The sequence below is a fragment of the Muscardinus avellanarius genome (assembly GCF_963383645.1).
Source record: "Muscardinus avellanarius genome assembly, chromosome: 18".
NCBI classification, from domain to species: domain Eukaryota; kingdom Metazoa; phylum Chordata; class Mammalia; order Rodentia; family Gliridae; genus Muscardinus; species Muscardinus avellanarius.
Genome location: NC_137804.1, coordinates 24,938,053 through 24,949,726, shown reverse-complemented (window position 1 = coordinate 24,949,726; position 11,674 = coordinate 24,938,053). Strand labels below are relative to the sequence as shown.

General features: G+C 44.4%; 1 protein-coding gene across 23 annotated transcripts in view; it reads left to right on the top strand.

The window, feature by feature from the left end:
• Positions 1–7,035: 7,035 nt before the first annotated feature.
• SLMAP (sarcolemma associated protein) overlaps positions 7,036–11,674 on the top strand; it is a gene marked incomplete at both ends in the record, with an annotated part of 160,510 nt that continues 155,871 nt past the window's right edge. For all 23 annotated transcript variants that reach the window (XM_080715176.1, XM_080715171.1, XM_080715173.1 and 20 more), the window contains one exon: positions 7,036–7,233. In XM_080715176.1, coding sequence (XP_080571302.1) covers positions 7,036–7,233 — 198 coding nt within the window. The remainder of the gene's footprint in view (positions 7,234–11,674) is intronic.

Genomic DNA, 11,674 nt, shown 5'->3' with positions numbered 1-11,674 from the left:
TGAGTGGGCTCCGATCCTGGCCTTATTTTTATTTAAAAAAATTTTTCGGTGGTACTAGGAATTGAACCCAGGGGGCATTCTACCTCTGAGCTACACCTCCAGCCCTAGTTTTTATTCCTTATTTTTAAACAGGATCTCACTGAGTTACAAGTACCTCACTAAGTAGCTGAGGCTGTCCACGAACCGCGATCCTCTTGTCTTAGCCTCCCAAATGCTGAGATTACAAGTGTGCATCACCATGCCTGGCTTTATTTTTATTTTCAAACAGGGTCCTGCTAAATTGCTGAAGGTCTTGATAAATTCTTTCTGTCTCAGCTTCCCAGGTGCTGGGATTACAGGTGTGTACCACCATCCTGGCTTTTCTTTGCTTTTCTAAGATTGAAAAGTATCCTTGATAATAGCAATGGTAATACTTATCAGTTTAGTAAAAGATAAAAAAATGTGAAAAGGGAGAACAACATCAGGAAATATTGCCATTTCAATTTCTCAAAACATGATTTTTTTCATTAAAATTTTGTATAGATATAGAACCAAAGAGAGGAACACCCACATGGCTTAGAATTCAAAATATCTCATGTATGAGCTTTCTTAATTTAAGCCTTTTCTGAGTCTGCCAGATAGCAGTGGGTGAAGAACGCCTTCAATGCCATTTTGGCATTTCTAGTACCCTGTGTGTAGCTTGGTAGGATTCTTTATCCTGCCACATTCTAGCAATCCCAGCTTCTCTCGTAGAAGAAAGCCCATTCTGTTTAACATTAATTTTAAGAGATGTTGTTGTAGAACTGAATACAAGGAGACATTTTTCGTTTTCATATTGATGACCAAGTTTGTCCATTTACAAATTAGTGTGAAACAACTTGCTTTTACTCTGTGTGGAAGGTTGGGAGAATCTGTCCTATTAGAAAAAAGAATAACAATTAACATTCTCAGAATATTTACTACTTTCTGAGCCAGGTGTGGTGGTGCAGTCTTGTAATCCCAGTACCTGGGAGGCTGAGTCAGGAGGATCGCAAGTTTGCAGCCAGCCTCAGCTACTTAGTGAGGTACTTGTAACTCACGTGTAGCTCAGAGGTAGAATGCCCCTGGGTTCCATCCTCAGTCCTGCAAAAATAAATAAATAAATGAATAAATAAATAAGTAGACTAAAACATACGACTGGGGTATTTTATTTTTTATTTTAAAAATAAAGAATAAAAATAAAAATAGGATTGAGGGTATAGCTCAGAGGCCCTCTGCAACTCAGTGAGAGCCTGATTAAAAAATAAAAAGACTGCCGGGTGTGGTGGCACACACTTTTAGTCCCCGCTCTTGGAAGGGTGAGGCAGGAGAATTGTGCAGGTTCGAAGCCAGCCTCAGCTACTTAGTGAGGCTCTCAGCAACTTAGTGAGACCCTGTTTCCAAATAAAATACAAAATAGGTCTGGGAGTGTACTCCAGAGGTAGAAAGCCTCTGGATTTCATCCCCAGCACCACACACACAGAGAAATAAATAAATTAAATAAATAAATAAATAAATAAATAAATAAATAAAGCCAGGAGTGGTGGTTCACACTTGTAATCCCAGCATTTGGGAGGCTGAGACTGGAGGATCATGGTTCACGGACAACCTCAGGTACTTAGTGAGGCCCTTTGCAAGTGACACCCAGTTTCAAAATATAGAATAAAAAATCGGGTTGGTAGTGTACCTCGGAAGTAGAATGCCCCTAGGTTTCATCCGCAGTACTGCAAAACAAACAAACAAACAAACAAACAAACAAACAAACAAACAAAAGATTAGCTGGGTGTGGTGGCACACGCTTGTAATCCCAGCATTCAGGAGGCTGAGACTAGAGGATCACAGTTCGCAGATTGCCTCAGCTACTTAGTGAGGACCTTCGCAACATAGTGAGAACCTGTTTAAAAATAAAGAATAAAAAATAGGGTAGGCGGTGTAGCTCAGAGGTAGAATGCCCCTGGGTTCTATCCTCAGTCCTGCAAAAATATATATATATAAATAAAATATAAATAAATAAGTAAATAGACTAAAAATAGGGCTGGGGTATTTTATTCTTTATTTTAAAAATTAAGAATAAAAATAAAATAGGATTGAGGGTATAGCTCAGAGGTAGAATGCCCCTGGGTTCCATCCCCCGTACTGCAAAAAAAAAAAAAAGTTACTTCAGAGGTTGAGACAGGAAGATGGCAGGTTCAAGGACAGCCGCCTCAATAAGTAGAAGTGAGACTCTTTATCAGCCTAGTGAGACCCTGTTTCTAAATAAAAGTAAAAAAATAGGTTTGGGGGTGTAGCTCAGAAGTAGAATGCCCCTGGATTCAATCCTCAGTGTCAAACACACACAAACACACACACACACACACACACACACACACACACACACACACACAATTAAAAGGGCTAGGGTGTAGCTTGGAGCTAGAGCTCAATCCCCAGGCCAGGCGTGATGGTGCACGCTTGTAATCCCCATGCTTGGGAGGCTGAGACAGGAGGATGGCACAGGTTCAAAGTCAGCCTCAGCTACTTAGTGAGGCTCTCAGCAATTTAGTGAGACCCTGTTTCCAAATAAAGTATAAAATAGGTCTGGAACAATAGCCCGGAGGTAGAAAAGCCCCTGGGTTCCACCCGCAGTAGCACCAAAAAAAAAAAAAAAAAAAAAAAAAAAAAAAAGAGTTCAATCCCCAGTACTATAAATAAATAAATGAAATTATGCAGTACAAAATGTCAACCATGATGCCTAGAAAATGGTAAATATTCTTTTTTTGTGTGGTCCTGGGGATTGAACCCAAAGACATTCTTTTTTTTTTTCCCTATACTGGGGATGGAACCCAAAGGGCATTGCACCTCCAAGCTACATCCCCAGTCCTATTTTTTTAGTATTTTTATTTTTTGAAACTGGGTCTCACTGAGTTGTGAAGGATCTTGCTATGTAGCTGAGGCTGCCAGCGAGCCGCGATCCTCCTGTATCAGCCTCCCAAATGCCTGGATTACAAGCATGGGCCACCACACCCCGCAACATTTTTTTTTTTTTTTTTGCATGTCTGGGGGTGGAACCCAAGGGCATTCGACCTAAGAGCTACATGCCCTGCCCTATTTTTTATTCTTTATTTTCACTTCATTTATTATTATAGGGCAGGAGTTGTAGCTCAGAGGTCGAATGCCCCTGGGTTCCATCCCCAGACCTGAAAAAAAAAAAGAAGGAAAGAACGAAAGGTCTCACTAAGTTGCAGATGACATCACTAAGTAGCTGAGGCTGGCCATGAACCTGTAATCTTCCTGTATCAGCCTCCCAAGTACTGGGATTACAAGTGTGTACCACAAGACATGGCTTGCTTTCTTTCTTTCTTTCTTTCTTTCTTTCTTTCTTTCTTTCTTTCTTTCTTTTTTTCAGCACTGGGGATGGAACTCAGGAACATTCTACCTCAGAGCTATACTTCCAGCCCAAGTTTTTATTCTTTATTTTAAAACAGGGTCTCACTGAGTTGCAAAGGGCCTAAGTAGCTGAGGCTGTCTGTGAACCATGGTCCACTTGTCTCAGCCTCCCAAATGCTTGGATTACTAGCATACGCCACCAAACCTGGCTTTATTTTTTATTTTAAAACAGGATTTCAAGGCCGGGCGTGGTGGCGCACGCTTGTAATCCCCGCGCTTGGGAGGCAGAGACAGGAGGGAGGATCGCGCAGGTTCGAAGCCAGCCTCGCGCGCTGGCTTAGGAGACCCTGTTTCCAAATAAAAATGTAAAAATAGGTCTGGGAGTATAGCCGGAGGTAGAAGGGCTTCCAGGAACCCCAGTACCACAAAAAAAAAAAAAAAAAACCCACAAAAAATACCCCCAGGATTTCAACCGGGTGTGGTGGCGCAGGCTTGTAATCCCAGCATTCAGGAGGCTGAGACCAGAGCTCACGGTTTGTGGACAGCCTCAGCTACTTAGAAAGGCCCTCCACAACTTAGTGAGACCCTCCTGTTTCAAAATAAAGAATAAAAATTAGGGCAGGGGTGTAGCTCAAAAGTCGAATGCCCCTGGGTTCCATTCCTAGACCCACAAAAACAAACAAACAAAAAACCCCAAACAGGATTTCACTAGATTGTTGAGTGTCTCACTACTTGCTCAGGGTGCCCTCGAACCTGTGATCTTCCAGTCTCAGGCTCTCAAGTCCAGGGGTTACAGGCATGCACCAGCACACCTGGCTTGATTTTGAAGCTATGTATTTCATTACTCCACTCTGAACTTCTAGGAGGAAGATGGAAATGTTCTGAAGTCTGTTGCATGGCATACATGTTTTTCAGCTACTGAAACCACAGTTATGACTCCTCCCACACCTTCCTTTTTCCTTATGCACTATTAATCCAGATCTCATAATATAATGCTTGTTCTTTTCAGACTCACCTGTGCCACTCCTACTTTATCCTCTAATAATGAGTAACTGTATGTAATTTTTTTCATTCATGCATCAAATATTTACCTAGCCACTGTGCCAAGCACACTGATGCACTGCTTTGAACAGCTTCATTTCTTCCCTTGCTATCCCTCTTCCTGGAAACTTATGAAACCATTTAACACATATCATCTTTATTGTTCTCCTACCTTCCTTCCTTCAGTTTGGTTACCTTTCCCAGAGGGTGTCCCTGTTCCCATTAGCACTCAGAGCATGCCTCTAAGCTCTGATTACATCATCTGGAATTATCAGTACCTGTGTTTGTCACCCTTCCCCCCACTCCACCAAGGCATAACGCGTACCATACTCTGGGGGCAGGGATGGAGTCTTGTTTATCTATGCCCCAGGGCCCAGCACAAAACCTAGAACAAGCCTGAACCCCTAAAAATAAGTAGTCTAATGAATCATAACTACCCTTTGTTGAACACCATGGTTAACACCTTGAAGTCGCGCTACAACAAATAAGTTAAGTATTATTCTTTTTATGTTATAGACAAGAAAAAGTCTTTAAAAAGTTACCCAAAGTTCAACAGTGGTAGAGCCTGTTGTCACAGGAATCTGAAGAATAAAGTAAACATTGATTCTAAATGATTATCTCCTATTTTTTCTTGAAGTTTTCATTTAGCTTTGGCCAAGTCTTTCTTTAGACCGATTATTCCTTATTTAATTTAGGATTGTGAATGGGGCAATATCTTTTTTCCAAATTGGAAATTGTTTGACCTCTCTTTGGAAACAACTTGATAAACTTTCCAAAGTTTATCCGCGTAGGACCCCTGGAGAACATATTGTCTAGTGAGGATGATTATTAGAAATGTAATAAAAGAACTAAGATAGGGGCTTTTTGGAGTACCAAGCACAGCAAAAGTTTAGCAGGGAGAGGAGAGTCCTCAAGATCCTGAGACTTGTGGAGTTAGGTTGTTCACACCTAGGACAGCTAAGGGCGACTGTGTTGCCCACAATTAAGATGGCGGTTACTGAACATCTTCTTTAAATGGACCTGTCCTCTTTGTTGCTTAATCTTTCCAGTGAGAAGGACAATGAATAACATCTGGTAAAAATTGGTACCTTATACTACTGAGGTAAAGTAGAAGGTTGAACGATTTGTTTATAAAACTTTCAACCACTTAAATTCTTCCTTGCCCTTAACAAAAATGGCCGCCGAAGTGATCCCGAGGTTTGAAGTTTCCAGCCCTTAACTAAGATGGCGCCCAGCGGCTGGTTAAAAACCAGCTTGCCCTCTTTTCTGCCCTCAAAAACCATGGCGTCCGTAGCGTCGGTCACGTGACGTCCCGGACTACGGCGCGGGAGAGGGGGTAGGAGGGCCCTGGGAAAGGGTGCGCGTTCCCGCGGCGGTGCACCGGGTAGGTTTCAGTCAGAGTCACTATGGCGGCCGGCGCTGGCAAGGTAGGCTGAGGCGGCGGCGGCGGCGGCGGCGGGGAGGCAGGACCATCGCGGCGCGCTGCTCCACAGCCGCAGCGCCTGCCTGCGGAGAGGTCGGCCGAGGTCGCGGCGGCGGCGGGCTGGCGGGGGCTGGCGGGCGGCGGGGCCGGGCGGGCGGCACCGGCTCTGACGGCCGTTTGTTTGGATGTTTTCCCCACCAGGTCGGAAAGTTTCCTGGCTCGCCGGGCACGGCCTGAGCTCGCCCCGCCGGCCGCGGGTGGCGGCGGCTGCGGCGGACGCGGCCCGGGGCCTCCAGGCCTCGCCTCCACCTCCGGGCCGGCCTCCCTCCCCCCGCGCCGCGGCCCCGGGAGCCGCGCCGCCGGCCTGGGCTGCGACCCTCCCGGGCGGCCCTGAGGGCGGGCGGCCCATGTGCTAGCGGCGCGGCGCGGAGCCGGCGCGCACCGCCAACTTCCCGCCCGCCCGCCCGCCCCGGCCTGGGAGCCGGGTCTCCGCCCTGCTCGCGGGGACGGCCGCCAGGTGCCGGGAGCCGCGACCCAGCTGCGGCCCGAGCCCCCGCGGGCCCCACGCCCCTGCGGAGGACCGTCGCCGCGGCTCGCGCCTGGCCGCGGACCCCTGCCCGCCCCCGGGCGGCCTCCGCGCAGCCGGGGCCATGCAGACCGCCCCGCCGGCCCTCTAGACCCCCGGACCCGAGGCCCCGCGGCGGCTGCCGGAGGCGCACCCTCCTGCGCTCCCAAGGACCTTCCCGGCCGCCCCCGTCGACCCTTCCTTGATGCTGCAGTGCCGCGACGTTTCCGCCACCGAAGGGGAGCAGCGGCCGCGATCCCAAACAAAACACAAGAATTGGTGTGTGACTCATCCGCTTGGATACCTCCAATCCCCAAACTGTCTTCCAGGAGTTTTCTTGGCCGAAGCTGCCCGATGTTTGAGCCTTTTCTTCCCAGGGAAGATGAACTGAAAGCTGCCAGTTGGGGACTTTTTGTGATCTGGGCACCGCTGTGTTTTAAAGGAGGGGATGGGACTTGCGCTGGCTTGTCTTCCCAGCCAAGCGACGAGTTGTTGATGTTCACTGGTGATGCTTGGACAATGTGCAGTTTGTTTTAATTTAAAATTTGAGGAGGAGATAGGGGTCTAGGCTGGTGAAGAGCATTCCGGATCTGGAGGAACTCCTCATTGTCGCGGTAGCAGAGGCACCCCCAGTCCGTTCTCGATGCCGTCAGCCTTGGCCATCTTCACTTGCCGCCCGAACTCGCACCCGTTTCAGGAGCGACATGTCTACCTGGACGAGCCAATCAAAATCGGTCGCTCAGTGGCACGCTGTCGACCAGCCCAGAATAATGCCACCTTTGATTGCAAAGTGCTGTCAAGGAACCATGCTCTTGTCTGGTTTGATCACAAGACGGGCAAGGTAACGTCACCACATTGTCTAACAATCTCCTCTTGGTTCCCCCTCGCCCACTCTAAGAGCCCTATGTATGCAGGATCTCAGGGGCTGTGCCTAGAAGATACTTTCAGCAAGGCCTTGGAACCAACTTTTTGTGTGCCTTATTCTAGTGTAAATTTAACTGAAGTGCTTGAATGGAAAATAGAGAGGGTATTGTAATTAAATGCCGCAGGAGGGCGATGGCATCTTGATAGCATGGTCATTCCCAGTGAAATCCCAGACCGTAATTCATTTTGGAAAACTAGATAGTGAAACTTGGCGTCTTACTTTCAGTCTTTATAGAAAGGTGGATCTGCAGTGTTCATTGCTTGATTAGGCAAGCAGGAGTTCCCAAAGCAATGCGGGGAATCTGGCCAATTATCCTGGGGCTCAAGTGTCCCAGCGTGAAGTGTAGTTAACACCTAGCTTTTAGTTGAGTTCAGATGGGGGCCTTTCTAGTAGGGATAAAATTGCGTGTGTAAACCTAATGTTTTTGAAAGACCTGATACATATTTACCTCTGGAGGAAAAATTTGCAATAACCAAAGACACTTTAGGCTGTATCTTTACATTTTCAGTTTTATTTATAAGTTGGATGAACAGATACCTATTACTTTTTATATTTTTTTGTGTTACCGGGGATTGAACCCAGGGCAGTCTACTTCCAAGATACATCCCTAGCCCCGGTTTTTAATTTTTATTTTGAAACAAGTTCTCACAAAATTGCAGAGGGCCTCACTAAGTAGCTGAGGCTGACCTTGAACCTGTGAGCCTCCTGTCAGCCTCATACTGGGATTACAAGCCTGTACCACCACCACGTGGGGATCCTCTTACTTTTGAAAAATCCATTTTTATGTTCCCTGCAACACTTATTAAATGTGTAATGCCTATTTTTAGGCTGATATTTAAAAGTTAGTGTTAGGGAACTAACTTATTTTCTGAAATTAAATAAATACTACCAATTCTAGTTTCTTTCTTTCTTTCTTTCTTTCTTTCCTTCCTTCCTTCCTTCCTTCCTTCTTTCTTTTTTGGTGGTACTGGGGTTCCGAGAAGCCCTTTACTTCCGGGCTACACTCCCAGACCTATTTTTATATTTTATTTGGAAACGGTCTCTTAAGCCAGCGCTGCTGACTTCGAACCTGCGTGATCCTCCTGTCTCCGCCTCCCAAGCATGGGGATTACAAGCGTGCGCCACCACGCCTGGCTTGCACTTTTCATTTTAAGTGTAACCATTTTAGCATGTTTTTGCTGGCACATTACAGCTATACCTGTGTACATACATTATTCTAAGGTATCAAAAGAGTAAAACTCTTTTACTTTTTAAAAACACTTTTTTTTGGTACTAGGGATTAAACCCATGGCATTCAACTATCAAGTTACACCCTCAGCCCTATTTTTAATTCTTTATTTTGAAATAGGGTCTCACTAAGTTGCGGAGTGCCTTACTAAACAGCTGAGGCTGGCCTTGAACCTGTCAGCCTCAAGCACTGAGGTTACAAGCGTGCACCACCACACCTGGCCTTAAAAACTCTTACATGTAGAGAGAATATCAAAGAGCTCATCTTTATGCCTTAGCCTAAGTTTTTAGTTGAACTACTTAATCAATTCCAACTTAAAGCATGTTATGTAAGGAGTATCTCAGGTTTCATCTTTTGACTTTTTGCCCCCACTTTCTCAGTGAAATGATTAAGTATTTTTGAAAAGAATTTAAGTCTTCAAGAGTAGTGTTTTGAAATGAAAAGAAACTTGAGCCTCAAAAGAGAGAAAGGAATACTTCAGCACCTACTGAATTAAGGAATTATTATATAAATTATCTTAAGTAAAGGAAGAAGAGATTGCCCAAGTGCTGTGTGCTTGCATAATACCTATAACCTACTCTGTGTAGGATGAGAACTGAAAAATTATGTTAATTTTTCTGCATAACACCAGATGCTCATATACCTGTGGAATAGAAAATCATCTCCCTGAAATCTAAAGTTTGGGTACTTCGAAGATTCCATAGATTATTATATGTAATCCTTTTAAATGAGTTATTTATAGAGTTCATCTTAACAAGTATTCAATTCAGACATCAGTTAACTCGTGGTTTAACTTAACCAGTTTTTACTTTTTTGCTTTTATGTCCCTGGGCAGCAGTTAGATCTAACCTAATCAGATAATAGTTTTGTTCACAGTACGTACTTTACAAATATACTTCCTTTGATTCAACATGCAAAGGTGACTCAGATTTTTTATTTTTAAATAGTGGTTACATGCACAGTAGAGGTTATTTTGAGATGAGCAAGAGATCACTAAGAGCCGGGCGTGGTGGCGCACGCTTGTAACCCCAGCATTCGGGAGGCTGAGACTGGAGGATCGGGGTTCACGGACAGCCTCAGCTACTTAGGCCCTTTGCAACTCAGTGAGACCCTGTTTCAAAATAAAGGATAAAAAATAGGGCTGGGGTGTCGCTTGGAGGTAGAATGCTCCTGGGTTCCATCCCCAGTACCACAAAAAAAAAAAAAAAAAAAGAGAGAGAGAGAGATCATTAAGGAATTGGTCAATAAGGGCCAGGGCAAGGTAGCACATGCATACAATCATGTAATCCCAGTATTTGGGAGGCTGAGACTGGAGGGTCACCATTCGCTGACAGCCTCAGCTATTTATTTAGTGAGGCTCTTGCAACTCAGTGAGAGCCTGTTTCAAAAAATTTTAAGACTAAAAAATAGGACTGGGGTGTAACTCAAGGTAGAATGCCTCTGGGTTCCATTCCCCAGTACTGCAAAAAAAAAAAAAAAAAAAAAAAAAGAAAAAAAGAATTGGTCAATAAGGGCTGTGACAGATATGTGCACATATCAGTGGTAGAGCACAAGTCTCGGATGCTTGAGGTCCTAGGTTCCATCCCTACTGAAAAGAAAAAGAAAAAGAAAAAAAAAAGAATAGATCCAGTAAGACCATTTTGAGATAACTAAGAATAGATATTATTTATTTTCAGAGACAGTAGAGGTTTATTTAGGAAAGTAGGCAGTACACATTTCAAACTCAAACTTTAGTTAATTCCTAAAACACTTTGATCACATGGCTGAATGTTCTTTATGCCAATAAGAGCATTCTACCCCAAAGTGAGAGAGGCCAATATTGAGTATTTAGCTGTGAATTTAGATGACAAGTTAAAAATTTGAATGGAATTTATTATTTAGAAAAACTTATCTTTTGGCTGGAATTGTAGTTTAGTAGTAGAGCACTTGCCTAGCTTGTATGAGGCTCTGGGTTCAATCCTAGTACCACAAGAAAAAAAAGAAAAAAAATTTAGAAGAATAGACTTGGTTGATTGATTGATTGATTGATTGATATTGTAGGTTTGGGGATGGAACCCAGGGGCATTCAACCTCCAAGCTATAGCCCTGCCCTATTTTTTCCTTTTGAGACAGGGTCTCATTAAGTTTTGGAGGGCCTCACTAAGTAGCTGAGGCTGTCCATGAACTGTGATCCTCCAGTCTCAGCCTCTCAAATCCTGGGATTACAAGCATGTGCCACTACGCCCGGCTGGTTTATTTTAAATTTATTTTACTTTGGTTTTTTTGCGGTATTAGGGATGAAACCCAGGGGCATTCTTCCTACCTCTGAGCTACACACCCAACCCTGTATTTTATCCTTTTTTTTTTTTTTTTTTTTTTTTTTTTTGCGGGTCTGGGGATGGAACCCAGGAGCATTCAACCTCCGATCTACACCCCCTGCCCTATTTTTTATTCTTTATTTTGAAACAAGGTCTCACTGAGTTGCAGAGGGCCTCACTAAGTAGCTGAGGCTGTCCACAAACGGAGGTTCTCCTGTCTCAGCCTCCAAAATGCTGGGATTACAGGCTTGTGCCACCACACCCGGCTAATTTGGTTTATAGTTTTTCCCTTTCTTTCATCATTCTGCCTTATTAGTAAAAGAACATTCAGCCATGCAATCAAAGTGTTTTAGGAATGAACTAAAGTTTGGGTTTGAACAGATAGGTTTATACTGAGCATCAGTTATTGTGCCAGACACTGGAAGGTACCAAAGAAAACCAACGTTTAGCAGGAAGGTGTTTGTAGGTGAAGAGGGAACCATCTAGACAAGACAGTGTTTTGCAGTTTGCTATTGTGCGGTGGAGTCTTAGGAAAGTAATGAGAAAATATTATTTTTTAATGTGATGGCACATGTAGAAGTAGTTTTTATTTTATTTTATTTTTTTGGTGGAACTCAGGGGTTTTCTACCTCTGGGCTGTACTCCCAGACCTATTTTATATTTTGGTTTGGAAACAGGGTCTCACTAAGTTGCTGAGAGCCTCACTAAGTAGCTGAGGCTGGCTTCAAACCTGTGCGATCCTCCCAAGGATCAGCCTCCCAAGCGCGGGGATTATAAGTGTGCGCCACCACGCCTGGCTTAGAAGTAATTTTTAAATGGGAAACTCATGAAG